The 27,087-nt window shown below is 64.3% G+C and overlaps 1 protein-coding gene across 1 annotated transcript in view; it reads left to right on the top strand.

Moving 5' to 3' along the window:
* Nucleotides 1–26,603, top strand: part of OTOF (otoferlin) — a 107,030-nt gene extending 80,427 nt beyond the window's left edge. The window contains exons 26-48 of the mRNA XM_044450308.1: nucleotides 523–647; nucleotides 803–937; nucleotides 1,361–1,522; nucleotides 2,587–2,706; nucleotides 3,709–3,870; nucleotides 4,757–4,919; nucleotides 5,732–5,862; nucleotides 7,073–7,102; nucleotides 8,843–8,980; nucleotides 9,624–9,690; nucleotides 10,593–10,717; nucleotides 11,918–12,052; nucleotides 12,846–12,983; nucleotides 14,048–14,175; nucleotides 14,651–14,821; nucleotides 16,342–16,502; nucleotides 17,258–17,400; nucleotides 19,159–19,247; nucleotides 20,381–20,479; nucleotides 23,662–23,903; nucleotides 24,431–24,609; nucleotides 24,966–25,066; nucleotides 26,423–26,603. Of these exons, the coding sequence (XP_044306243.1) occupies nucleotides 523–647; nucleotides 803–937; nucleotides 1,361–1,522; nucleotides 2,587–2,706; nucleotides 3,709–3,870; nucleotides 4,757–4,919; nucleotides 5,732–5,862; nucleotides 7,073–7,102; nucleotides 8,843–8,980; nucleotides 9,624–9,690; nucleotides 10,593–10,717; nucleotides 11,918–12,052; nucleotides 12,846–12,983; nucleotides 14,048–14,175; nucleotides 14,651–14,821; nucleotides 16,342–16,502; nucleotides 17,258–17,400; nucleotides 19,159–19,247; nucleotides 20,381–20,479; nucleotides 23,662–23,903; nucleotides 24,431–24,609; nucleotides 24,966–25,066; nucleotides 26,423–26,603 (3,125 nt within the window). The remainder of the gene's footprint in view (nucleotides 1–522; nucleotides 648–802; nucleotides 938–1,360; nucleotides 1,523–2,586; nucleotides 2,707–3,708; nucleotides 3,871–4,756; nucleotides 4,920–5,731; nucleotides 5,863–7,072; nucleotides 7,103–8,842; nucleotides 8,981–9,623; nucleotides 9,691–10,592; nucleotides 10,718–11,917; nucleotides 12,053–12,845; nucleotides 12,984–14,047; nucleotides 14,176–14,650; nucleotides 14,822–16,341; nucleotides 16,503–17,257; nucleotides 17,401–19,158; nucleotides 19,248–20,380; nucleotides 20,480–23,661; nucleotides 23,904–24,430; nucleotides 24,610–24,965; nucleotides 25,067–26,422) is intronic.
* The last annotated feature ends 484 nt before the right edge of the window (nucleotides 26,604–27,087 follow it).

The raw sequence follows: 27,087 nt of genomic DNA, 5'->3' as shown, positions 1-27,087 counted from the left end.
GGGCCCCAGACCGCCTCGGGGTCCTCGGTGCGCGGGGCCCATGCCTTTGGCCGCTGGGGCAAGGCCGGGCGGGTGGTCTCTGCACTGGGGGTCCACATCGGGAATCTCCCCCCGGCGCTGGGTGCTTCTCCCGCGGCTTGGGAGGGGCCCGCTGGGGGGCCGCAGGACGGCCGGCGTCCTCCCCGCTCTTGGCCAGCGCTCCCCACGGCACACTTTGGGGGCTACCCCACCCGCTCGGGCCTCCTGCCGCTCTTCCGTGGCACCAGGGGGCTCGCAGGGCAGCTGTCCCCGTGCCGGCACGTGGGACCCACCCAAACGGCAGCTGGCCGGGCTGGTAGGGCCGCACGGAGCCCCTGCAGCGCCCCCGGGTGGGTCCAGTGGTGCCGGGCAGGCATGGCCCACCTCGGGATGGCCCCCGCTGCCCCACGCCGCGACGGCGGCGCCTGCACCTGCCCCTGCCCCTGCCTCTACCTCGTCCGCGGCGGCTCTGCCAGGGCGCTGCTCCGTCCGCTTCCCCCGCAGAGAAGCAGGTCTTCCAGCTGCGGGTCCACATGTACCAGGCCCGGAGCCTGTTCGCGGCGGACAGCAGCGGCCTCTCGGACCCCTTCGCCCGCGTCTTCTTCATCACCCAGAGCCAGTGCACTGAGGTACGCCTTTGCCTCGGCCCGGCCGGGGTGCCGAGCCAGGGCTTGCGGGCCGATGCGGCCCTCCCGGGGCTCGTGTGGCTGGCCCTCCCGCGGAGCGCCCCCCCTCGGGCACGGGCACGGGCACGGGCGCGCGTGATGGGGCTGCCTCTCTGCAGGTGCTCAGCGAGACGCTGTGCCCCACCTGGGACCAGCTGCTGGTCTTTGACAACGTGGAGCTGTTCGGGGAGGCCCACGAGATGCGGGACGACCCGCCCATCACCGTCATCGAGATCTACGACCAGGACACGGTGGTGAGCGGGGCCGGGGGGCGGGGGGGCAGCTGGCCAGGCCCCACGGGCTGCGGGGAGGCGCCTGCGCCCGGGCTGTCCCCGAGGGTCTCCGCGCCTGGTCTCTCCGCTGCCCCTTGGCGCTCGGCCGCGGCTCCAAGCCGGATGTCCGGCGCGCCTGCTGGACCACTGGACGCAAGCGGGAGCCTGTCTGGCAGCTCAGCTGGGGCACCACTCCCCCTCCCGCCCGGCTCGGCTCCCTCACCCCGGAGCCCCTGCCGGGGGCTTATTTGCAGAAGCGGGGGTCCCGTGACCTCGGCCAGGCTGCGCGGCACGGGCTCCCCACCGAGTCCCGCAGCCTGCAGGGACCCCCGGCAGCCCCCAAGGAGGAGGACGCTGCCCTTGCCCCAGTCGCGACCCCCTCCCGCTCGCTGCCCCTCCTTCCAGGGCAAGGCGGACTTCATGGGCCGGACGTTCGCCAAGCCGGTGGTGAAGATGGCGGACGAGGAGTACTGCCCGCCCCGCTTCCCGCCCCAGCTGGAGTATTACCAGATCTACCGGGGCAACTCCACGGCGGGGGACCTGCTGGCCGCCTTCGAGCTCCTGCAGGTATCGCCGCTCCTGAACCCGCCAAGTGGGGAATTCCAGGCCGCGTCCCGTCCCAAAGGCAGCGCATTCCTCCCTCGCGCCGGCCTCGCCTTCGCCTTCTTTCTCCGCCGCCGTCTTTGCGAGTGGGCGGTGTCTCGGCCACCTGCTTTCCTCGTGGCCCGCCTGGTGGGGCAGTGCTTCCCCCGTCTCCGGTCTGTGGCTCCGCTTTTTGCCCCGCTCCTGGCCCAGCGGCTGGCCGGCCAGCCTTCCTTCCCGCCCTCCCTCTCGCCCCCATGTTCGCAGCTTCCTTACCATGGTGAAGAGCCCGGGCAGGCCTTGAGGCTCCCCCCAGCCCGTGCACACCACACACCAAGGTGCCTTCCAGCCCCCGGCTGCCTGCGTCACGTGGGGGCTCTCTGCAGCCTCGCAGCCCTTCTCTAGTCTGATCCCGGCTCCTCTCTGCCCCCGCACGGCCGGGACGGTGCCACGTTCTGCCTGCCACCCGCAGTTCTGCTTCTCCTCCCTGAACCCCTCGCTGGAGCAGGCAGGGCCGTGGCATGTGGGGAGCCATCCGAGCTGCTATGCTGGTCTCCCAGAGGGAGGGGTCAGCTTGCCTCCCACCCCCTTAAACACTGGCACCTCTAAAAATGATCGGCACATGCGCAGCCTCGATGTCTGCAGGGGTTCGAGGAACCCGTGTGGCTGCAGTTCTGGTCATGGCAGACAGACGAGACGGTGGCCGGGTGGGCCTCCGTTTCTTTGCCGCACGAGGAAGTAGGTGGGTTTCTCCCCCGAGAGCAGAGCAGAGCGCACCTTGCGCTGCCTCCTCCTCGCCCCCCTCCTTTATCCGATATGCCATCCCTTCCTTCCGAGTCAGAAGCCTCTGGGGCGTGTAGCCGGAAACAGGCCCGTTGCTGTGCTTGAATTCCCGGTGGAATCCGGTTGCCGGCGCAGGGGCTGAGAATCTGGCCTTCCTGATGGACGGACAGACGGACGGACGGGTCTGGGCGAGGGCCGTGCGGGCCGCAGAGGGTGGGACGCAGCCGAGGGGCCGCCCCGCTGAGCCGCTCCGTCCTCTCTTCCAGATTGGTCCCGCTGGGAAGTCAGACTTGCCCCCCATTGACGGGCCCACAGACGTGGACCGCGGGCCCATCCTGCCGGTGCCCCTGGGGATCCGCCCGGTGCTGAGCAAGTACAGAGTGGAGGTAAAGGGCCAGAGCGTGGGTGTCCCTTTGGAGACCAGGAGTGTGGCCCGCGGAGTCCCGTCACGCTCCAGCCACACACCTGGGCAGGTGTGCTCGTCTCTGTGCAGCGCAGGTGGGGCTCCCTCTGGGCGGGCTCCGCGGGGCAGGAAGGGAGCGGCTGGGCTGGGTGTGCGAGCAGAGCTCCCGGGCACACGCCCCCGCGCCCATTCTTCGAACTGGGCACAGAAGTGAGGCCTGGGGACATCTCGGTCCCCTCCCCACACCTGCCACCCGGCTCGCGGCACGAGAGGGGCGTGGAAGGTGCAGGAGCTGCCCGGTCTTCCCAGGGCGCGCCGCTCGTCTCCCGGTCCAGCAGCACCTCTTCGCATGACTCAGGCAGGCGCAGAAATTCCTGTGTTAGAAGTGCCCCTTGCGTCCCTTGTGTGGCACGGATAGAAGTGGCGGGGCGTGAATGTCAAGCCTAGTTCTTAAAACAGAGAGAGAAAGGAGCAGTCGAAATACGAGTGCGAAGGGATGCAAAGCCGAAGCAATCGCAGAATGAAAATGTTGTGGGCGACTTAGGGGGACGAACGACATAATTCATCATGTGGCACATGCTGCAAGTACCCAATTTGCTGGTCGCCACGTGGAAAGCCACGTCGTCTTGCTCGTGGGTTGTGGCTGTGGCGGATGCCGGTGGGGGCTGCCCTCCTGGTGGGACGAGCAGGCACGGCGTTCCCATCCTGCTCACGGTTGGGGGCGCAGCCCCCGTGCTTCTCAGGTCCCCCAGCAGGGCCTCCAGTTTATTTATTAAACTTGCATGCCACCCGGGGGCTCTCTCCAGGCAGCTCTTTTCCTTACGGGCACATAAATGGGAACTGAATGCCTGGCCCAGCTGGAGTCACACTGAGCACTTTGGATCTGCCCAGCACCAGAGAAGCGCCGCCCGGAGATGCCCCTCGGTGGCCCCGTGGCCTGGGCAGGGGCCTCTCCTGAGCTGGGCGCGTTGCATCTCCCCTCCAGATCCTGTTCTGGGGTCTGAGAGACCTGAAGCGGGTGAACCTGGCCCAGGTGGACAGGCCCCGGGTGGACATCGAGTGTGCTGGCCGGGGGGTGCAGTCCTCCCTCATCCAGAACTACAAGAAAAACCCCAATTTTAGCACCTTGGTCAAGTGGTTTGAAGTGGTGAGTCTCCGCGGGCAGTTGAGGGCCGGCACGAAGAGCGGGCAGGGGAGGGTCCCTCGGGGGCCCCGCAGCTGTGGCACTGGGAAGCAGGTCGCTAGCCGGCCCCCGCCACCCCCCGCGGCCGAGTGGGCGTCTGGGAGAGCGCTCCTTGGTGGCAGGTCGCCGCGTTCCTGCACCGCCTTTCCGCGGGCTTCCCCTCCCTCCCTCCCTCCCCCCAGCCACTGGCCCCGTCTCCAGGAGCCCCAGGAGGACACGGGCCCTCCGGCCGGGACCCAATCCCGGCGCTCTGCGAGGCCCAGCAGGGCCCGCCTCTTCCTGCCAGCCACAGGCGGCTCGGTGGGCTCCCGGCTCTGGCGCGATTCCTCTCAAGCTCCGCAAAGCCTCTTCCGAGGCGCAGCGACCGGCAGCGAGCGCCTCGGGCCGAGCGAGACGTGGCTCCATCCCCCCTGCTTTCTGTCGCGTCTCCGCCAGCTAGCCTTGCCCCCCGCCCCCCCGCCGCAGCCCCTCGCTTCTCCAAAGTGGCATTTAGCCCCGAGTCTCTTGAAGTCGCTGAATTCCAGACTCAGTGGGAATTCTTCCTCAGCCCGTGCCAGCACATTCAGTCGGTGGGTCATCGCCCACCCAGATTTCTGCCACGATTGCTGCTTCTCCCGACACTGAGGGTGCCTGGACCCCCCTCGACTCTGTTGGGGAGGGGCCGTGGGTCCCAGCCAGGTCCCGAGAGGCACGGCGAGCCAGCACGGCGAATAGGGAGCTGGGGGCGGCCGCCTGCCTCGGCACAAAGCCGCCCCCTGGCGTGGCAGTGCCCGCCCCCGCAGGCCACGGCAGGGTCTCCCCCACGCCAGGCCTGGATTCCCGTGTCCAGACGTGCCGCTGGCCCTTGCAGGACCTGCCCGAGAACGAGCTGCTGCACCCGCCCCTGAACATCCGCGTGGTCGACTGCCGCGCCTTCGGCCGCTACACCCTCGTGGGCAGCCACGCCGTCAGCTCCCTGCGGAAATTCATCTACAGGCCGCCAGATAAGAAGGCTCAGCACTGGAGCACCGCAGGTAGCCGGGCGGGGGGGGGGCGCCTGCGGGAAAGAGGGCCTCGTGGGGGCAGCAGGCGTGGCTGGGCAGAGGGCCCCGCTTCTCGGCGCATCGTCAGCCGAGGTCGGCCTGCCGGAGCGGTGATGGGGAGCTGCTTGCAGGAGCAGCAAGACCTGCCCGGAGTGTGTGCAGAGGGCGAAGGAAGCAGCAGGGCCCTAGTTCAAAGCACGCAAGGGCCAAGGATGCCCGGGGGAGCCTGGCCCAGCCACTCGCCTCTGAGCCTGCGCCGCCCCGAAATCCATGGAAACACAGAACATAGGAGCATAGAAAGAGAGTGAGTCAGAAGGGTTCTCCTGGGCCATCTAGTCTGACCCCTGGCTCCAGCCGGCTCCACTCATGACGTTCGGAGGCGACTGGGTTGACCCGCACTACGTGTGCCCCGTAACCGTTCCCGAGTCGCCGTGCGCGGCACGCTCTGGAAATCTCCCGCAATCCGGTGACCTCCAGGTGGGTCAGACCCCAGTTCCAGCGAACGCATCCGAAGGGTGGCCCGCTGGGGCCAGACAGACACGGCATGCCGCGGTGGCAGACGCATCTCGGCGCGTCCGTCGCATGAATGTCCCTGTGTGCTTCTCACCCGTGTGAGTTTTCTCTCTGAAGCAAAGCCGCTGTCCTGCGCTCTCTCCAGAGGTCTCCCGTTCCTCGGTCTCGCGCGCCTCGCTTGAGCTCCTGGCTCCTAAAACGGCTCCTGTCCGCTCTCTTTCTCTTTCTTTCTTTCTTTCTTTCTTTCTCGCTGCGTGTGCCCGGTGCTGCTTCTCTCTTCCTCTGTCCAGCTAAGCTCATGAGCGCCTACACGGCCCTGGCCAACGGAGGGCCCTGCTCTCGTCCCGCAGGTGAGATCGTGGTCAACATGGAGCCCGAGGTCCCCATCAAGAAGATGGAGACCATGGTGAAGCTGGAAGCGGTGAGTGGCCCCCGACGGAGCCTGGCTCGCGACGGATGAGGCTTCGTCTGGCCGGTGTGTGACGCGGAGGCCACCAAAGCCAGAGCGGCCCCTCCCGCCCTTCCGCACCCCGGGCGACCCCTTGCACATCTCTGAAAGAGGGCACCGATTCGCACAAAAGCTGCACGTGTCCCTTTGCAGGGAGAGGTGCAACTCTGGAGACATAGAAACAGAGAAGCAGAGCGAGTCAGAAGGGGCTCGCGGGCCATCTAGTCTGACCCCCGGTCCAGCTGGCTCCGCTCACGACGGGCCCACCAGGGGCACGTCACCCACAGGTGTCCTCATGTCACTGGAAGCACGGAGAGCATGGCTGGCCCAGCCGCTCACGGCTGCCGAGCGTGGCGTCCGGCCTCTTCGCCGGTTCGGCCGCACAGACCCCCAGGAGCCGCGGCAGCCTCACCTGGCCGGGGCTTCCGGGGCCGCACCCCACCTGGCTCGCTCGCCGGAGTGCTGCGCTTCCACTGGTGGCGGCACGTTTTTCCACCCTCGGCTGAATCACCACGTGGGGGACCTTCCGCTTCCACCTTCGCTGCAGCAGCTCCACTGTCACCAAAATCCTTTTCTCTGCATGGGAATTAAGTAATACAAATCAAGCTGCCCCCCCTTGCCCCCTGCTTTGGGGGGATCTGGGTCAGGAAGCAGGGCGGTACTGTGGTCCGACACGGGACTGGGACCCGGAAGACCTGGTTCTGGTCCCCCCTCGGCCGCAAAACTCAGGGAGTGACTTTGGGTCAGACGCTCGCTCTCAGCCGAACCCACCTCACAGGGCTGTTGTGAGGATGAGGCTGAGAGGAGGGGAAAGCTCCAAGCTCCAAGCCGCCTTGGATTCCTCGAAGGAAAAAAAGGCAGGATAAAAATATACTCAGTAACTGAAGAATTTCGCTTAGTTTGAGATGCCTTGGATGACATTTTAAAAACCCTAGCATTTCTTTCGAATGCATGTCCAGGTATGAATCAGCAGCCTTTGGTCCCCAGCAAAGCGCCCGAGGGCTGGGTCCCTGCGCTGCCTCACCTTCAGCCCTTACAGCCAGTACCCCTCTCTTTGGTTGCTTTTGGGGTGGTACCTGCCCCCCATCACCCCAGTGTTTTGCCCCCCCAAGCCTCTGTGGACGCTTTGCAGCCGGCTCTCGTAACCGTCGTTTTCTTCCTCCCTGCCCTTCCCTGGTGCCAGAATTCGGATGCGGTCGTGAAGGTGGACATGGTGAGTGCTTGGCGCTGTGCTGGGGGCGAGCCCCGGTTCCCACTCCTGTCTCCCGGAGGCCTCTTCCCAGCACGGGGAGAAATCCCAGTCTGGTGGAAATCCCTGCTCCCAAAGCGCGGGGAGCGGGCTGAATTTGGGCTTCGGTGGGACGCACGCTTATGCGGCACCACCTGACGAGAAAGCGGGGCTGGGGGGAACCTCGCCGGCTGGGCAGCAGTGGGTCTTGCTGCCCCTGCCCTCAGATGGGTTGCAGAGGCATGGACAGGAAGCTAGCTTGGCTGGCAGCTCTCGGGGTTTCCGGGCCGGGCGGCTTCCGACTGGGCACGGCCGTGGGCCCTTCTGCTGGCGAGGCAGCCGCTCTGCCACGGGAGCGCGAGGCTGTGGGGGCCCAGGACAGCCCTGGCAAGGCACCCCACTGTTCTTGGAAACGGCCCCATGGGCCGTGTCCACAGACCCTCGGCTCTGGCCTGGCGCAGGAGGGGGCGCTGCGGCATCTTAACTCTGCACAAGATGCACGGGGGCGCCTGCGGACACGGGGCGGAGGCCGCGTGTCCGGATAGCTCCGAGGCGAGGCCGAGAACGTGTGTGCTGAGCAGAGGGAGCGGAGCGGAAACCGTGCGTTTGTTGTACAAAGCGAGGCCCAAGAGCAGTGCGAAAGAGACACGCGGGCGCAGCTGAAGGAAGGCACCGTCCGGTCGATTTCCCCTGAGCCGCCTCCCCTGTGGGGATGGGGCAGCGGAAGGGGGCCTGGAGAAGCATGGAAGCAGAGCGAGCCGGAAGGGGCCTCCCGGGCCGTCTAGTCTGACCCCGGCTCCAGCCGGCTCCGCTCACGACATGCCCACCATGTGCACGTCCGGCCTGTCCTTGGACAGCCTCCCTGGAGAACTGGCGTACCTCCCCGTCCAGCGCAGACTTGCTGCCCACCAGGGCGGAGGTTCCCCCACCCTGGCCGAGCGCGGTCTCCCCATCCTCCTCCACCCGCCCACTGCGTGGGGCGCTAGACCTGGCAGCGTTTGCTTGCTGGACGGGGCGCTGCCCTCTGCCTCTTCCCCTCTGAAGCATGGGGAGAGCGTCCAGCTCTACAAGCAGTGCTGGGAGCAACTTCGTGCTAGGGAGGGACCGTAACTTCCTGCGGCATCAGGAAGCTCCGGCAGATGCCACGTGTCACGTCTGCCACCGAGTTCCAGGAGTTTGGCAGCTTGTGCCAGTCGCGTCCTCGAGGGCCCCCTGCTTGCCCTGGGGGGTGATGACCGCTGCAGACCGTCCCGGCAGGCGGAGCCGCTGCCCGCGGTCTCGGGGAGTTCCACCGGTGCACTCCCTGCACTCGGAGCGGCCGCCTGCTGTGGCAAACCGGGCCAGAGCGCCTGGGATTCTCCTGGGCCTGCAGGGAAAGGCTGCTGGGCCTTTGAGGCGGTGAGGCTGTCTGGTCTCGCCCCCCACGTCCCGCCCTTGGACAGTCCAGAGCAGGAGCGGGCAGGGGCACGAGGTCTGCAGCCGGGCAGTGCCACCACTGGCAGTCGGGGAAGGCCGGGCTTCGTGCCGCCTGGGCTCGTCCTCCCGTGCAGCCGTGCACCGGCCTGGGGTGCTCTCCCACTGAACGCCTCTGCTTGGGAACGGCGGTGCTGGGCTCCTGGAGGCCCTGGCGGCCACTGCCCATCCCAAGGTGGCGAGTTTGTAAAATACGTGGCTGCGGTGGCCACGCACCTCCAGAGGAGAGCATTAACCAGGCCGCTCTTGCAGTCGGAAGAGGAGAAGGACAAGGGGAAGGGGAAGAAGAAGAAGAAAGGCAGTTCAGAGGAGCCCGAGGAGGAGGAGCCCGACGAGAGCGTGCTGGACTGGTGGTCCAAGTACTTCGCTTCCATTGAGACGATGAAGGAGGTGGGCACTTGGCCGGGAGTCGCGGGCGCCGGGAGCTGCAGGGACCGCCCAGGGAGAGCGTAGAGCCGGGGCAGAAAAGAGAAGGGAGGCAGGCGCCCCAGGTGGTTCAATGGGCAAAATGATCTCCCTGTGATGCCTCTTCGCTGCAGCAAAAATGCACGCTGAACTCTGTCATTTTGGGTCAGGTGCACTTGTCGTCGTCCCCCCGTGCCCTCCCCCCCCCCCCCCGTCTTCAGATTGGGTTGGCCTCCCCCTGGCCATGATCCAAATGTCCTCTGATACTCGGCCATTGTGCCATTGAGGGAACAAGGTCAGGTCGGCCTGACCTGAGATGCCGCCTGCTCTGTGGTCTGGAGAAATATCCAAACCGTCAGAGTCGCAGCTGCCCGGCTTCTGCCGCATTCACCTGTCCCAGGTGTACAGTTTATTATCCTGACCCCTCGGATGAAGGAAGGCACGCGCCCCGCCTGGAGACAAGGCTCAGTGTGAGCCACGCCCCTGTTCTTTATGACCCACAAATGCGGGTCCTGCGGTTTCGTGTGGGTTGTGGCTTGGGCGGATTGCGGTAGGTTGGCTTCCTGCCCCCTCGTTCTACGGCCGGCAGCGGCGCAGTGACCTCTCCTGTCCGTGCCTGTTTTTCTAGCTACTTCGGCAACAGGAGGCAGCTGCAGCTGAAGCAGAGGAAAAGGAAGAGCTGGAGATGTCCGATGGTACGTTTTTGGAAAGCCGGAAGGCCGAGGGAACACGGGAGAACTGGGCAAGTGGGTGAATCCAGCCGGTCCCCGCAGCGCGTTTGCAGCATGAGAGGCCCGCGGCTGAGGTGCCGTTCGATTTAGCAGCTGTCAGACGGGAAAAAACCAGCAGTGCGCAATTCTCATCACTCCCAAGGGGGCCGTCACCTGCGGAGTGAGGTGCCTGCCGGGACAGCTGCTGAAGGCGAGCTTCGCCCTGCCGGCGCTCGGAGCTTGGCAGAACTGGGCGGCAGAGCCCAGGGTCGGGGTTAGGGATCTGTTGGCGATACACAGGTGTGTGAGGGGGAGTCATGCAGAGGTGGGTCATGACCTCCCCCCCGCCCCCGTGTGGATGAGGGCAGGATGCATTCCAATGGAGCAAAGCTCAGGAAAGCAATTTGGATGCCAGGAAGTGCTTCCAGGCAGTTAGGACCCCCAGGGTATGGAGTGGGCTTCCACAGGTGGTTATGGAAGCCCCATTAGTGGGGGTGTTCATGGTGGGCATGTCATGAGTGGAGCCGGCTGGAGCCGGGGGTCAGACTAGATGGTCGTGGAGGCCCCTTCTGACATGCCGTTTCCGTGTTTCTGTGTGGTATATCAGTCCAATTCAACGGGGCCCAAAGAATGCATTCCAGCATTACCAGCAATGACGAGGGGGTGGGGCGGTTGCCTCGGGTGGGGAGAGGGGGCCAGTCTGGGGTGGCAAAGTGGGGTTTTCTGAGCAGCTGTCCATCAGCTTCCGGGCCCCCCATGGCTGGGCGAGGCTTCTCGCCTCGGGCCGCCTCCCCTGCCGCCTCGGGCCTCCCGTCCGCCTCCCCGCTGCCTCCCTCACCTTTTCCTTTGGGGCTCAGAAATCAGGCTGGAGGACCCTCCTGCGAAAGGCGCCAGGGGCCACGGCAAGCCCAAGGAGAAGCTCCGAGTGCCCAAAGAGGAAAAGAAGAAGAAGCAGCAGCCGCCGCCAGACGCCCTGGAGAAGAAGCAGAAGCAGAAGATCGACGAGATGAAGGTGAGCCGACGTGTTTCCGGCCAAACGGAGGCTTCTGCCTCCCCCGTCAGGCAGCCCGTGGGGAAGACGCGTCCCGCCCCGTTGGCAAAGTTAGTGGCAGCGAGGGAGGAGACCCTGTTGGCATTTGTAATTTCTCGAGATTCAGAAAGACTCTGCAATTTTGAGATACCTCATTGGCAAGTGAACTAGACTAGGAATGTGCGAGTTTTAGTAAATCCATTCCATCGGTGCTGCACAGACTGAACTTGTCCTGCTCTGCTCATGGATGGATTCAGGCATTTTTGACCAGAACTGCATGCATTAATTTGCAACTTTACATCAGCATTAATGAGCCCTTGGACACAATTAGGACAAATGTGAAAAATTGGTCTGTGGGTCTTTGGAACCCACGTGACTCCAAAAATCCAGCCTGCTATGGAACCCACTGGGCGGAGTAACGGGGCTCTGGAATCATTTCCGTCAGTGGCAAATTTCTCCCATGGCCCTACATCAGGCCCCTGCTGCTGCCAGTCAGAGTAGCTGGCAGCCCCCCGACACACGCCATACTAACTCGGGGTGCATCAGCAGTGCTGCAGGCTTGCTGGGGGCCCGGGGTCCGTGCCCCGCTCCTCCTGGCAGGACCTCCAAGTCACCTGGTCTAGTCGGCGGTGGTGATTCTGTGCCGTCAAGGCACCCCAGCCCCCCGGAGGCCCTGGCTGCTCGGCAGTCTAGGTCCAAGCCAGTGGCTTCCTTCGTGGAGCCCGTCGTTCTCCGGCTCGGCCTCTCCTTTCTTCTCCGGCCTCTGGCTTTCGCGGGCACGACTGTCTTCTCCATTGGGAATGGTTGTTGCTGCTTGCCTGCGCTGCTCACAATACGCAGCCCAAAGTACCGCAAGAGAATTAAAAACACAAGGACACTCCGGACTGAAAGCAGCGAGAGCTAAGCCTGGGGGCCTCCCACACATCGTGGCACGGGTGACGCCTCTGCGAGGCTGGAGAGGCTGTGGAGTGGAGCTTTGGGAAGCTTCGATTGTGCATCGTTTGGGATCCCTTCCCCCCCAAAAAATGCCACTGGAATGGGTGAGGGCCACTTGCAGTCTGGCAGGCACGGAGGTCTGCCTGTGTGGGACAGGGCCACCGCACCGGCCAGGGGGGCTGGACTGGGGCTCTTCTGGTGGCCGGAGGCCCACTGCCCACTGCCCTCGACTCGTCGCCATCGCAGGTGTACCCCAAAGAGCTGGAGTCGGAGTTCGACAACTTCGAGGACTGGCTGCACACCTTCAACCTCTTCCGCGGGAAGACCGGCGACGATGACGACACGGCTGCCGACGAGGAGCGCATCGTGGGCAGGTTTAAGGTGAGCCGCAAGGTGGCAGCGGCGGCTGCAGGGGAACCAAACCCACATGGGGCCGCTGCCGGGCCTTTCCCGGATGTGCTGCCTGCCCCCCCACAGGCCGTGTTGGGGCTTGTTAGGAGCCAGTTGAGGAAACACGGAAATGGCGCCTCTTATTTCAACCTTAAGCACCCTTACTTCACGAAGCTATTGCTCTTGGTGCACCAGAGAGAGGAAGGAGAACTCATGGGAACATAGAGACAGAGTCAGAAGGGGTCCCCCGGCCATCTAGTCTGACCCCCAGCTCCAGCCAGCTCCGCTCATGTAATACCCGACCCCATCAGACCTTCCTCCTTCCTTCTGCTGGAGCACTGCTGGATAGGTCTCAGTTGGACAGGCTTTTTCCAAAGAGAATGCGATGGACTGGGTGGGATCAGAGGGGTTGAAGATTTTGCTCCCAGTTGTAGAAAAATGCAAGGGCCTTAACGGTGGGACCAGCTGCCTGGAGAGGTGGGGGGCTCTCCCACCCTGGAGACATTCAGGGCGAAACCGGGCAGCCCTCTGAGCAGGATGGTGTGCCTTGGTGTCCTGCACCAGCAGGGGGTGGACTAGATGGCCTTCTGGCCCCTTCCAGCTCTACCATTCTATGATTCTGTGACTCTTCTCCGGCTCAGATTTTGCCCTGACCTGTAGAAAAATGCAAGAGCCTCGCCATGCTCAGACGCCTTTGGTCTCGGCTGGTACATCTTCTGCACGCAGAGGTCGCACCCCCCTCCCCTGTGGGGGGGCACAGGCTCAAAGGCCTTCTCGCCCCTAGGGCTCCCTGTGTGTCTACAAAGTGCCGCTCCCCGATGACATCACCAAGGAGGCCGGGTACGACCCCAATTTCGGCATGTTCCAGGGCATCCCCAGCAACGACCCCATCAACGTGCTGGTCCGCATCTACATCGTGCGGGTGAGGAGCACGGGCTGCTTCCCCTCGCCCTCGCCCCTCGCAGGCGCCCTGGCCTCGAGGAGGGGAGCCCTGGTCGTGGCCGGCTTGCAGCGGCTGGGGAGCCTTCTCATGTGGCTCCCCCCGTGCAGAGGAAGGGGGCTTTGGCTGCCTCCTCTCCCGAGCAGTTGGGAAGTTCCCGCTGGGGGTGCTTTGGAGTTGGAGGGGGAGGAGAGGAGAGCTGGTGCAGGCGCGCTGGGTGCCTTGGATGCCGCTGCCAGCCTTGCCGAGAGCTTCGCCCGCCTGGGCTGCAGAGCCCTGATGTGATCACCATAACGAAGCCGCGAGAACCCGGGGAGCTTGTGCCGCGCAAGTGAGGACAGCGAGAGGGGCGCCCAGGCGCTTCTCACCCGGCTGCCCCCCAGGGCTGCGCATGCGGTCGGACCCCCTCCGGTTGCCGGGCCGTGGGCAGTGGGTGGATGGGGCACCGCGGCAAGCCCAGGAGGCCCTGGCGCAGCATCGGACCTGCCACGGCTCTGTGAGGCCAGGGCTCTGCCCCCTCGCCCGCTTCCTTCGGGACGCTTCCTTGCCCCAGCGTGTCGCTGCGAGGGAAGCCTCCCGCGCTCCGTCTGGACGGCTCCGGCATCCGGGTCAGACTCTCCGCCCACCTTTGGCCGCCTGATCCCTCACGCCCAGGATGCTTCTCCCTCCCTCCCTCGGCCGGCAGCATCGCTCCAGGGCCTCCCCGGGGATGTCCTCCGTGCCGGGGACCGTGCGCCCCTGGTTGATGCCCTCGCTGGGCACAGGGGGGCCTGCTCGATGGCATGGCCGCGTGGCCCGTTTCTTGTCCCGGTGGGCGACTGCTCCCCAGGATCCGGAGCAGTTTTCCCCAGACCAGCCGAAATGCTTTGACCTGCGGAGGCCCCCATCTTCCACCTGGGGGAGCCGTGCTCCATTCCTGGAGCCTTGAGATGGAGGGAGCAGGCAGCTTGGAAGTGAAAGTTTAAATAAAGAATGGCTAAAGCGGGGCTTTCCCCGGGGGCGTCTCATCTCGGGGAGACTGGGCTGACACTGGGCTTCCCTTCCAGGCCACTGATCTGCATCCGGCAGACATCAACGGCAAGGCCGACCCATATATCGCCATCCGGCTGGGCAAGACGGAGATCAAGGACAAGGAGAACTACATCTCCAAGCAGCTGAACCCCGTCTTTGGAAAGTAAGGGGACCCGGGAGCAGCCCGGTGCCGTTCGGCTCCCGCCCCGTGCCTGGTGGGCGCCTTCGTGCCAGCCCTGCTGGAGGCCCGTCCGAGAGGGGCCGGCTGGACCCATTCTTAGGGGAGCGCGCACGGCCAGCCGGGGTGGGTTGCGTGCTGTTGCCGGGGCCGGCGTTGCCGCTGGCAGCGCATCGTGGCCAGTGCCATCCCTGCGTCGCAGGGGCGTGTGAGGACGGATGTGGGCAATCCAACCCGATGCGTTTGCTCGGGCCTGACCCAGCTGGGGTGGCCTGGTGGGTCTCCCGGCCCCGCGCCTGCTTGGATGGGCTCCACGAATGCGCTTCCCGTCACGGGCCAATGACGCGCCACCGGTGTGCATCCCCCCGCTGGACGCCCCCTCCGTTGCCGACAGCAGAGCGGGGCCCCTGCAGCTCGCCCGGGGCCCCTGCCGGTCCCAAACGCCTGCCCCCCTTGCCAGGTCCTTCGACATCGAGGCCACGTTCCCCATGGAATCCATGCTGACGGTGGCCGTGTATGACTGGGACCTGGTGGGCTCCGACGACCTGATTGGCGAGACCAAGATCGACCTGGAGAACCGGTACTACAGCAAGCACCGGGCGACCTGCGGCATCGCCCAGACCTACGCCATGTAAGCCTCCGCGGCCCCCCCCCGGCCGGCCCCGCTGAATGTTCCCCGTGGGGCATTCACTCGGAGCGGGAGCGTGTTGGGTCTCTCTGGGCACGGGGGGCTTGGATGGCGAGCACAGTCCTCCCCAGGAGAGCGGCCGAGGACAGCATCCAGGGAGAAGGAAGTGTGCTTCCTTCTGTGCTGGATCGTGGCCAGTGAGGACCGTTCCGCAGCCGCTTCCGCCTCGTGAGCCTTAGCAGGCCTTTCGGCCTCTTCCAGGCGGTTTCTCCCTTTGGTAGCCACTGTTGCTCTGTCGTGCGGAAGGCTAGCAATGCAGTGGCCCCGTGTCAGCGTCCCCTGGGCAAGCAGCGCCACGTCACAAGAGGCCCGGAGGAAGGGCGGGCAGAAGAGGAGCAGTGGGCTCTCCTGGGGGAACAAGGAGTTGTCGTGCTTTGGCAGTGCTTTTCCCGACTCCCAGTTGCATAACGACACCCATAGCAGAGCAGCTTTTCCCTGCTCAGTTAAATCCCTTGGAAGCCGTAAAGAGTGTGAGATCTATTGATGGATCTGTCCAATGTCTGGGTGAAACCACAACTCTGGATCGAAGCTAGTAGAAACATAGAAACAGAGCAAGTCAGAAGGGTTCTCCGGGGCCATCTAGTCTGACCCCCAGCTCCAGCCGGCTCCGCTCACGACATGCCCACCATGTGCACGTCCAGCCTGTCCTTGAACACCCTCACCGATGGGGCCTCAGCCACCTCCCGAGGAAGCCCATTCCACACCCTCAGGGTTCTGACTGTCAGGAATTACTTCCTGGGATGTAAATTGAACCTTGGCTCCCTGAGCTTTGCTCCGTTGGGGCGCATCCTGCCTTCCTCTGCAGGGGAGAACAGGTCTCCACCCACCTCCGTGTGACATCCCCTCACATACCTGGATGTCGCCAACAGATCCCCTCTGAGTCTCCTCTTCTCCAGGCTGAAGAGACCCAGTTCCCTCAGTCTCGCCTCGTACGGCATCCCCTGCAAACCGGCCACCAACCTTGTGGCCCTGCGCTGCACTGACTCCAACCTGGCTATATCCTTCCTGTAATGAGGGGCCCAGAACTGAGCACAATACTCCAGTTGCGGGCGCACCAGAGTCGTGTAGAGCGGTAATAATACCTTTCTCGATCTAGAAGCCACACTTCTGGCTATGCAACCAAGGGTGGCGTTCGCCCTCTTGGCCACCGCATCACACGGCTGACTCATGTTCAGCCTGCAGCCGACCAGCACCCGACGTCCCTTTCACAAGTGCTGCTCTCCAGCCATATATCCCCTAACCTGTCCTTATGACACCCATTCCTGTGCCCCAAGTGCAAGACCTTGCACTTATCCACATTGAACGCCATCCTGTTGTCTCCTGCCCACTTCCGCAGTCTGCCCAGATACTTCTGGATCCGGAGTACCTGCCCCTCAGCTGTGGCCACTGCCCCGGTTTTAGTGTCGTCCGCGAGTCGCGCTGGCTGGGGTGTGCGTGTGCTCGAGCCTCTTTCCTCCCCGCAGCCACGGTTACAACATCTGGCGAGACCCCCAGAAGCCCTCTCAGATCCTCAGCAAGCTGTGCAAGGAGGGCAAGCTGGACGGCCCCCAGTACGGCCCTGGCGGCAGGGTGAAGGTCACCAACCGGGTCTTCACTGGCCCCACGGAAGTGGAGGATGAGAACGGTAAGGGGGGACGGGCGTCCGCAGGCCTGCGTGGCTTCGGGGTCGGTGCGCTTGGGAACCCGCGGGCGACCACGCTGCGAAGCACCGGGCACGGGACTCGGCACCCTTGCCCGCACGGGAGCCCCTCGCCCTGTGGCGGTCAAGCGGGGTTAACAACCTGTCTGCAGAAAGAGAGCTCTGGGAAGCGGAAGGCAGCATTTTGAGCGGCGAGTCCTTCCTTGTCGGAGGCCGGCTTCCGTGTCTCGCTGTACCGCCCAACTTCCTGTGAGCTTTGCTGTTCCCAGAGCGAACGAATCCGTGGAAATGAGCAAACGTGCAGCTGTTCCCCCGAACTGAACGCCGAACCTGGCTTCCCTGAGCCTTTCTTGAAACGTGCGGTTCAGCTGCAGCGCTCCTTGCGGAAACCGCAGCCGTGGGAGGGTGGGGCGGGGGCCCCGCAGAGGAGGGTCCCCGTCCCCACTCAGCCACGAGGCCCGCGGGGTGCCGCTGGGCCAGCCAGGGACTCGCCACCTGCCCGGCCTCTCGGGGTGGTTGTGCGGTAGATCGGTGAGCGGGGGGGCGGGGGGGAGACAGGCGGGGCGGGAAGGCGGGGCAGTCGGAGCACTGGGTGCCCCAGAGCTGCAAGTGGGGGTGGGGGGTGGGGGTCACGTTCGGGAAGCCGCTTCGGTGGCCCCGCTTGGTGCCCGTGGGCCGCCGCGCTCTCGCTCGCGGAATCCCGCGGAATCCTGACCTGGCCGCCGTCTCCTTCCCCGCAGGCCAGAAGAGGCAGACGGACGAGCACCTGGCCCTGGCGGTGCTGCACCACTGGGAGGAGGTCCCCCGCGCAGGCTGCCGGCTCGTGCCGGAGCACATGGAGACGCGGCCCTTGCTCAACCCGGACAAGCCCGGCATCGAGCAGGTGCCCGGCGCGCCCTGCCCCGCTCGCGTGCGGCTCTGGGGGGCGGCCGCGTCAGCCCTCCCCCCGCCTCCTCCGTGGCCCCGGCAGACGCCTTCCGCCGTGCTCCAGGGCCGGCGCCATCCCAAGGGGGCCCGCCCGGCTCTGGTGGGCCCGTCTCCCCCGCCTTCTCGGCCCGCACCAGGCTCCCCACACCACCGTTTTTCCCAAGTCCTGCGTGGATTTTGCCTGGAAGCGCCGCAATGGACGTGGGCTGAGATGGCTCCGAAAGGAGATCATCCCGGGGGCAGAGCGGTTGTTGGTGGACGGCGACAGCGATAGCCGAGTCTTCTGGGGTTGCACTGATGCGCTGAAGTGAGAGAGTCTCGCACACTGGAGACGTTCCAAAAGAAACCGGGCAGCCCTCCGAGTGGGATGGTGCAAATTGGTGTCCTGCAACAGCAGGGGGTGGACTGGATGGCCTTCCTGGCCCCTTTCAGCTCTGCTCTTCCATGATTCTCTGAGAGCAGCGGGAGGCAGGGCCATGGTGGGTGGGGGGCTTCCCTTCCTCTCCCCCACATGCCCGGCTTTCCTCAGATACGCTGTGCACACACGTCCCCTGGGAGCTCACGGGACTCAGGCGGCTCCAGGCCCACCCCTGCGCCCCTTCTCTGCAGCTCCACTGCCGCTGGCTGGGCTGGGACGGCCCCGGCCCGCACCTGCTGCCGAGCAAGAGGGAGTGCCTGGCTTCAACCTGGAGGAGGGAGGACTGTACCTGTGGGCTTCCTGAGTATGGCCAGGGGCTCATATCTGGAATGGGGGAGAGGCTAGATAGAAACATAGAAACAGAGCGAGCCAGAAGGGGCCTCCCGGGCCATCTAGTCTGACCCCCAGCTCCAGCCAGCTTTGCTCACAACATGCCCACCATGCGCATGTCCAGCCTATCCTTGAACACCCGCACCGATGGGGCCTCAGCCACCTCCCGTGTAAGCCCATTCCCACCCTCGGGGTCCTGCCTGTCAGGAAGTGCTTCCTGGCATCCAATTTGAACCTTGGTTCCCTGAGCTTTGCTCCGTTGGGGCGCATCCTGCCTTCCTCTGCAGGGGAGAACAGGTCTCTGCCCACCTCCATGTGACACCCCCTCACATACCTGTATGTCGCCAACAGACCCCCTCGGAGTCTCCTCCAGGCGGAAGAGACCCAGTTCCCTCCGTCTCGCCTCATACGGCTTCCCCTGGAAACCGGCCACCAACCTTGTGGCCCTGTGCTGCACTGACTCCAACCTGGCTATATCCTTTCTGTAATGAGGGGCCCAGAACTGAGCACAAGGCTCCAGTTGTGGGCGCACCAGAGTCGTGTAGAGTGGCAGTGATACCTCTCTCGATCCAGAAGCCACATTTCTGGCTATGCAACCCAGGGTGGCGTTTGCCCTCTTGACCACCGCATCGCACTGCTGGCTCACATTCAGCCTGCAGTCAACCAGCACGCCGAGGTCCCTTTCGCAAGTGCTGCTCGCCAGCCACTTGTCCCCTAACCTGCACTTGTGACACCCATTCCTAGGCCCTATATGCAAGACCTGCCCTTATCCACATGGATGAGGTGGAGCTTTGGCCTGATCCAGCGGGCGCAATTCATGCCAAAGGGACGGGAGTCTCTGGTCGGAGCAGGAGGGATCCTGCAGGAGGCGCTGGGGGAGCCAAGTGGCAAGAGGTGGGGTCTGGCAGGGGCCCCAAACGGGGCTGGGACCCGAGACCCACTGACGAGGTCCTTCTGGCGTTTCAGGGACGGCTGGAGATGTGGGTGGACATGTTTCCCATGGACATGCCGGCTCCGGGGCCGGCCATTGACATCTCTCCGCGGAAGCCGAAGAAGTAATGCTTTGTTTCGGGCTGGGTTGGGGTCCACGTGGGGCCCCCCAAGGGTAGGAGCACTGCATGCTGGGATCCGTGAGGACCTTCGGGAGCAGAAGGGACGGGGAGAAGGAGGGCTGGGCTGTGAGGGTCCGGCTGACGGCAGAGAGAGCCAGAGAGAACTCACGGGGGACGTTAAGTGCGACTGAAGGAGGAGGAGGTCCTGGGCAAGAGGAAGCCTTCATGGAAAAACGGGAGCGGGGTCGTGCTGGCATGTATGCAGGACTGGAAAAACTTTTCTTGGGTCTCCGTCCGGGAGAGACAGCAGGGGTTTGGCAGCCGAGGAAGTGGCTGAGCCGACCCTCACCTTCTTCTTGCTCGAGTCCCCCACTAGCGTGGCGAGGACCGCCGTGGGCCTGAGAATGTCCCCCTGCAATTCCCCATGTCCAGACTTTTGCAGAGCTGCTGCTTGCCATGAGCTGAGATGGGGGGAAATTGATGGGGGGGGGGGGAGCCAGTTCCCTTGGCAGGAAGCAGGCCCTCTCTGTGCACATGCACAAAACCATGGTCTGCAAGCCCACCATTCCGAAACGAAATGGGCTTCGCGCAAAGATGCCCGAGTGGCTGAGAGCGCCAGAATGCGTCCATTCCAAACGGGGAAGGTGATGGGTGAAGCCCCGCAGCACGGTCCAGCTGGTTGCGTCAAAACCCACAGGACGCCTGGCCTGCTTTTGCGGTAGCGACCCAAAGCAGAGAGGGCCAGGGTGTGGGGACGCGCCCCTCCTGGGGAGGGGGCTGCTGGGGACACGACGGATTGCCCTTCTGCTCTGGCCTCCTCATTCCAAGCCCTCAGGTGGCGTCAACGTGTCGTTTTGCCACAAAACGGCGAGCGAGTCGTGCCTTCTCCTGTCCGTGGCCACCTGGCGCGACCGTGAGCCAGAGGGACAGGTGCTGTTCTGAGGCCACCCGGCCTGGTGGGTCTGCGAGGGAAAGGGAAGGCTTCCCAAGCCCAGCCACGCGTTCCCAGGACAGCCGCCCCACACCGGGTGGCCTCCTGCGCCGGAGCAGTTCTCTGGGCACCAGCAGCAGATGCGGCCACCCTCTCGCCGCCTCCACTCACCGCGTGTCTCCCTCTCTTCCTTCCTCCCTGCCAGATACGAGCTTAGAGTGATAGTTTGGAACACCGATGAGGTGGTCCTGGAGGACGACGATTACTTCACTGGCGAGAAATCCAGTGACATTTTCGTCCGGGGGTACGTACGCCGAGCCCCGCGAGGCCGGCAGGCTTCTCGGTGTGTGAGCTTCTCGTGGCCGTGGCGCTGCCGGCTCTGGCTCCGCGCAGAGGGCGGGCGGCTGTCGCACAGGCAGAGCGTCTCGTCCCCGTGGACACAGCAACGGGCGCCTTCCCTCTGCTCTGCCTCTCCTCCCGTCCTGTGCTCTCCCTGTTGTCGTGTGCCCCCGTCCGCGCACGCCGTGTGGTGGCCAGGTGTGAGCTGCGCGTCATCGTCTGGGACACCGATGCGGTGCTCCTGGAGGACGATGCTTTCATGGCGGGAGAGAAGGTGTCGGACATCTATGTCGGGGGGTAATCGACTGGGGCACCGTGCACGGCCCCTCCCGGGGCAGGTGTGCTCAGGAGGGGAACGTTTGGGGCAGCCCACCCACCGCTGGAGGCCCCACTTCGAGCGGGCCCGGCGCAAATCCATAGCTCATGGCTCAGGAGAGACCTGCGGCACCCTGCAGAGGCCCTGGCGACGGGCCACTCGAACAGAAAGGCTGGGCCGTCTCCAAAATGCAGGGCCGGGTTGGCTGGCAGGCCCACGCAGAAGCGGAGCGAGTCAGGAGGGGCCTCCCGGGCCATCTAGTCTGACCGCCGGCTCCAGCCGGCCCTGCTCACCACATGCCCGCCATGTGGACTAGTCAAGCCACATGGGAGCTGGAGGACCCCTTTCACCTGTGCCCGTTTCACTAAAACGTTGTAGAGATGTTTGGAAGTTCGGCGTGCCGCTGCCAGACTTCTGGAGCTTGCTGGTGCTGCTGAGGAGAAAGGGGCTTCGCTGTGCAAAGCAGCTCCCGGCAGCGCGGCTGGGCACGGGCAGGTCTCAGGGGGCTTCTGCGCCCCCGCCTGCACGCCCCTGAGCGCACGAACCGCTGCGAGCAAGGGGAGCTTGTCCTTACGGCGCCCCAGCCAGCGAAGTGCGTGGGGGGCAGGCCCCTTGTGCGCCGCTTGCGCATGCAGCCCTCCTCTGGCGCACGGAGGGACTTGGACAAGCGTGAGCAGTGCAGGCGGGCGTTCTCCTTTGTCCCTGCCCGGGGTTGCCCGTGGAAAGGGAGGCGCAAGTTACTGCGAGCGGAGCACCAGAGCAGAAGCACGAGGGGGTCCCTCGAGGGAGGGGGTCCCTTTAGGCCAGATCTGAGCTGCAAAGGGGGAGCCAGGAGAAGCCAAAGGCCAAACCAAACAGGCCCATGAGTTGGGAGGTAGCTGCGGGGGAAAGACCTGCCTGCATCCCGGAGAGCTGCTGCCAGCCAGAGCAAGCAATATTGGGCTAGATGGACCGATGAGGCTGCTTCAGGTGTTCCTGAGGAGGAGGCAGAGACACCAAGAGTGCCAAGCAGGGGAGGCTGGAACCCGGCAATGGCCCAGGCGAAAACGCAAGTGGGCCGGTGGAGACACTGCAGAGCATCCAGGTGGAGACGCAGCGATAACCAGGCGAGGTCAGGAGGGGCCGCTGGGCCAGGGCCATGCTGGGGTCTGGCGGGCCAGCACTGATCTCACGCGGGCCACTCGTGGCTAGCGCACCAAGTTCAGGCTGGCCCTTGGGCCGCAAGCCACAGCGGGGACCTGCAGGCAGCGGGCTCAGTCCTGCCCGGAGGAGCTCCCTGTGAGGGGAGAGCGCCCATCCTGGGAGCCCGAGTTTTCTGCTCCAGTGCTGCATCTCAGAGGTTCTCGCAGAAACCTGCGGGAAGCGCAGCGATGCAGGAAGTGCTGCTGAGCAGACCCGTGCGTGGTGGGGCTTTCTGTCCAGGCAGGTTCCTTCTGCGCATGGCCCAGGCAGCCTCGGCCGCAGGGTGGCGTAAGATGAAGGAAACGCACAAGAGAGGGAGCAGCCTGGGCGGGCAGGACATGCGCAGGGTGGGCAGGTCCCCACAGGGCCCACGTGGACACGGCCCTGAGTTAGAGACCCCCCTCCGGATCTGTCCAGCCTGAGCTATGCATTTGCCCGGGAGGGGCCAGGTGGGCACCCCCAGGGGGCGGAGGGCGCATGGATATCTGACGGGTAAGAAGGGAGCCAGTTGTCTTCTCCCTGCCGTGAATGAGGAGTGCTGCCCCGGCTGCCGGTTTTATTTATTTATTTAGAAAATGTCTATGCTTCTCCATTCGCCGAAGCCTCGGGGCGGCTCACAAAACGGCTCCCACCACAGCTGCCTCCCTCCTGGACGCCCGGTTCTCTGCCGAGCCACAGGGCCTGGCCAGGGCATGGCGTGCGTCTCTCTGTGTGTGTTTGCAGTGGGGCGGCTTGCTTCTCTGTTGCATGGTCGGGGGGGGGGGGGAGGCAGCTACCCTCGTGGCAGCGAGGCAGGTGTGGCCTTGCCAAGCACTCAGCTGGACGGAGCACTGGCTCCCTTTGCGCTCCAAAAGCCAAGCCGTGACACGTGGCCCTCGGGACCTCCACGGAGAGGTCTGCTCCCCCAATTGCAAAATAATGTCTCGATTCTGACGGCAGAACAGAGCAACTTTTCAGGGAAACTTCCCAATCCAAAGTTCGTACTAAAGCCAAAATGTGGGAACGAACACTGAAACCTGGCATTTTTCAGGTTTGAGAGTTTTGAGACTCAGTATTTTGTACTGGGGGTTCCTCAGAACCAAATTTTTCACCTAGCAGGTGGCTATAAATCAAAAAGGAAATTGATTCCCAAATCCTGCTAGATGGATCCCAGTTCTGGACACATGCCATTTCAGGCAGCCGAAAAGAAACACTTCCCCAAAATGTATTAGCTAAGCTTTCCATCCCTGCCTCTTCTGACAGCAGGACAACTCCAAATCCTTTAGACTCAAGTGGAACTACCCGGGGTCTTAATTGCTCCGTCCTTTAACGATGCAGCCACGCTGCGAAATTGCTTTCGATTTTATCCTCGGGCAAAAAGGCAGGGCAGGGCAGGCCCGGCTCGCTCTCCCCTGGGCCGCTGCACCTCCTGCCCTCTCCGTGTGGCCGAGGACAGGTGTCACAGGTGCACGGAGCACCGCCCCCCCGTGCCCCTTGGTGGAGCGGAGCGCCTGCCCGCGGGCCCTGCCAGCCCCCGGGGCCCCTCCGGTTTGCCGAGCCTCAGCACTGCTCTGGCCGGCCCCGCATGGGCACGGACACCCTGCACCGGCGCATGGCCAGCCGTGGCGCTCGCACCCCGCCGACGGCCTCGCCTGTACTCGCCTGCGCAGGTGGCTGAAGGGTCAGCAGGAGGACAAGCAGGACACGGACGTCCACTACCACTCCCTGACGGGCGAGGGCAACTTCAACTGGCGCTTCGTCTTTCCTTTCGACTACCTGGCCGCCGAAGAGAAGATCGTCATCTCCAAGAAAGAGTCCATGTTCTCCTGGGACGAGACCGAGTACAAGATTCCGGCCCGACTCACGCTACAGGTGTGGGATGCCGACCACTTTTCCGCTGATGACTTCCTCGGTGCGTAACAAGGTGGCTGCCCCCGGTTCACAGAGAGCGCCAGAAGGGCTCCCGGCCAGCCGTCACGAGCCAAGATGGCTTAAGTCCGCAGGGAAGCTAAGGATTTGCAGGGCAATGACCCACGGTTTGGTTTCCCAGACTGCATAGGTTCACCTGTTCAAAGATAGGCTGGACGTGCACATGGTGGGCATGTCATGAGCAGAGCCGGCTGGAGCCAGGGCTCAGACTAGATGGCCTGGGAGGCCCCTTCTGACTCGCTCTGTTTCTATGTTTCTACCTGCTGGTGAAGTCTCTTGACTGGGAGTTCAGACATTAGCTTTGGGGGTTCAGGGAGTTTCCTGAAAGGACTGGTGAGAACTGCCAGGCCCACGGCCCTTTCAGCTTCAATTAAAGTATGAGAGAACTCCCTGCAAAGGGGGCACATCAGGAGCACCCCGTGGGTCCTGCCCGGAAAGAGCAGCTCAGGCCCTCCCAGCCTTCGTCGGCCAGGACCCGCCCTATCGCGGCCTTTCCTCCTCCCTCCACAGGAGGTATTGAGCTCGACTTGAACCGGTTCCCCCGTGGGGCTAAGACCGCCAAGCAGTGCAGCATGGAACTGGGGACCGGGGAGATCGAGGTGCCCATGGTCTCCATCTTCAAGCAGAAGAGGGTCAAGGGCTGGTGGCCCTTCTTGGCCCGAGATGAGAATGACGAAATGGAGATGACGGTAAGGGACCCGGAGGGGGGCTTCCTCTTGGCTCAGGAGGGCAGGAGGCCAGGAAGAGCTGGGGGCCAGAAAGCCGCCGGGGTGCTGCCCAGGGGCTGGTGCAGGGTGGGGGAGTGCGGACAGGCCCAGGAAAAACCGCAGCGGAGGAGGCGGGTTGCAGAAGGGTCATCAGGAGCAAGATGCAGGAAGATGGGTGGATGGTTGGAGGCTGCCTGGGGTTTGTGGCGTCCCTGGCGGCTGGCCGCTGGGTCCGTCCGATGTACCGGCGCTGGGCCAGGCTGTGCCCACACCCGTGCCGCTTTCCTCACGGGTGCCTCTCTCTGCGTTTCCAGTAAATTTTCTCTCGCTCCCCGCAGGGTAAAGTGGAAGCTGAGCTTCACCTCCTGACTGCAGAGGAAGCTGAGAAAAGCCCGGCCGGGCTGGCTCGTAACGAGCCCGACCCACTGGAGAAACCCAAGTGAGTAGTGGGGAAGGGCGGGGGGGGGGGGGGGGGGGGGCGCCGTCCGCGCAGGCGTGGGGAGGGCCCGGCAGGGCTGCAGAGGAGTCGGGCTCGGCGAGGGCGGTCCGGTCCCGCGGCTGCGACGCGCGCTGTTGAGCGGGGCTCCCCGCCGCCCCCCGCCTGCCCCGCCTCCGCTCAGCTCTCCGTCTCTCTCCCGGTTCCTCGGTCTCCTCCTGCTCCTTGCCCCCCCCCCGTGCCCCAGCCGCCCAGATACCAGCTTCATCTGGTTCCTGAACCCTCTCAAGTCCATTCGCTACTTTCTCTGGCACTCGTACCGCTGGCTCCTGCTGAAAGTCCTCCTCCTGCTCCTCTTGCTCCTTATGGTCGGCCTCTTCTTTTACTCCGTGCCTGGCTACCTGGTCAAGAAGCTTCTCGGGGCCTGAGAGGCCTGGCCTTTGCCCAGGGTACTTCTTTGTTCCACCTACTCCCGCCCCTATCATCCACCGGCATGACAGAGGCCCCACCTGGGGCTGGTGGGGGGACAAAGAGCAGGAGCAGAGCCCCAGGGCATTGCACTCGATCCGGGACTCCTGCAGCCGCGCAGACGGGCGGGAGTAGCACCGTCCCTTGAGCGGGAGCCCTGAGCCTGGGTTCCAGGGGTGTGAGGGGCGGCTGGGCTACTCCGCAGCAGGAGAGCGGCGCTGCTGATGGGCTTCGAGCCACTCTCCCCTTCCGGCCAGGCCACCTGGAGCCCGAATGGCACCCTGGGGCTAGAGCCGGTTGTGGAACCGAGCTCCGGTTCAAAGGCAAGCAAGATCTTGGCGAGGGGAAAGGCCGGCCGGGGATGGCTGGTCCACAGGAAATCCACCGCGGCCTGCAAAAAGGACAGGGCCCGAGGCCTGTTGCCCTCCCAGACGCCTGCGCCCCATGACCCCAAGGACTCCGCTCCAGCGTCCTCAGAAAGATGGCCGGGGTCCCGGTCGGCAGGTCTCGGTCCCACAAATGCGTCTGAGGCAGCGCTGCAGAACCTGCAAGCTCCGGCCCAGCGTGCCAGCCACGCGGAGCGACCCGGGGCCTTCGCAGCCTCCTGCTCTTGTGGCTGCCAGACCCGGGAAGACACACTTCGCCCCGGGCAGGTCAGGAGGCCAGGCTGCCTTTGGCTGGGCCTGTCCAGACTGCTCTCGTCAAGACCAGCTTCCGCCATTGCCACCTCACTAGGCCAGCACCCCCGAGCCGTGCGCTGCGGCCGTTGCACGGCCGGTCCCGGGTCGTGCAGCGGTAGGGCTGGAGACACGGAGTACAGGAACCAGCGGCAGCCCCAAGGTACCCCTGCCCCTCTGAGCTCGGTTTTTGTCCCTCCCTCCCTCCCTCCAGCCGCCCGGATACGTCTTTCATCTGGTTCCTGAACCCGCTCAAGTCCATCCGGTACCTCATCTGCACCCGCTACAAGTGGCTCATCATCAAGATCGTGCTGGCCGTCCTGCTCATCATCATGGTGGCCCTCTTCCTGTACTCCATGCCCGGCTACATGGTCAAGAAGCTCCTGGGGGCATGAGGACGCGGCGCGCCCCATAGCCTCTCCCGGGCCGGATCTTCCCGGCCAGTCTCTCCTTGGCTTCCCCTCGGTGGCTTCCCTGTGTTTCCATTTGCAGTTTGTTGAGGAAAGGAAGAGACGGCCCCGAATTTGCTTTGCTTTTGCCTTGTGTCTCTGGCAGGACACAACAGTAGTTTTTGGCGTCCTAGGTATCAGTCCTGCCCTTGGCTGCTCCTCACGCCCTGCAGTCCAGGCCCGGAAGCCGGGCAGTTCTTAGTTCGGTAGTTCTAGGAGTCTGCTGATCTCTCAGATGAAGTTCCCTACACAAGTGAGTTGTTCGGGCAGAGCTTCCTTCGCCCCCGGTTTCTTCTCTGTGTGGATTTGACACGTCCTGTGGCTTGTATGCTGTTCTGCTTCTGTAACTCAGGCTGGGTCCCTGGCCAAGGTGCCGGGAACCCAAAGGCCTCTTGCGCTTTCCAAGTGTGAGGTGATCAAGCGGTTGAGA

The sequence above is a fragment of the Varanus komodoensis genome, unplaced genomic scaffold (assembly GCF_004798865.1).
Source record: "Varanus komodoensis strain SLA01 unplaced genomic scaffold, ASM479886v1 scaffold64, whole genome shotgun sequence".
Lineage (NCBI taxonomy): Eukaryota > Metazoa > Chordata > Lepidosauria > Squamata > Varanidae > Varanus > Varanus komodoensis.
This window is presented reverse-complemented; position numbering and strand designations above follow the sequence as displayed.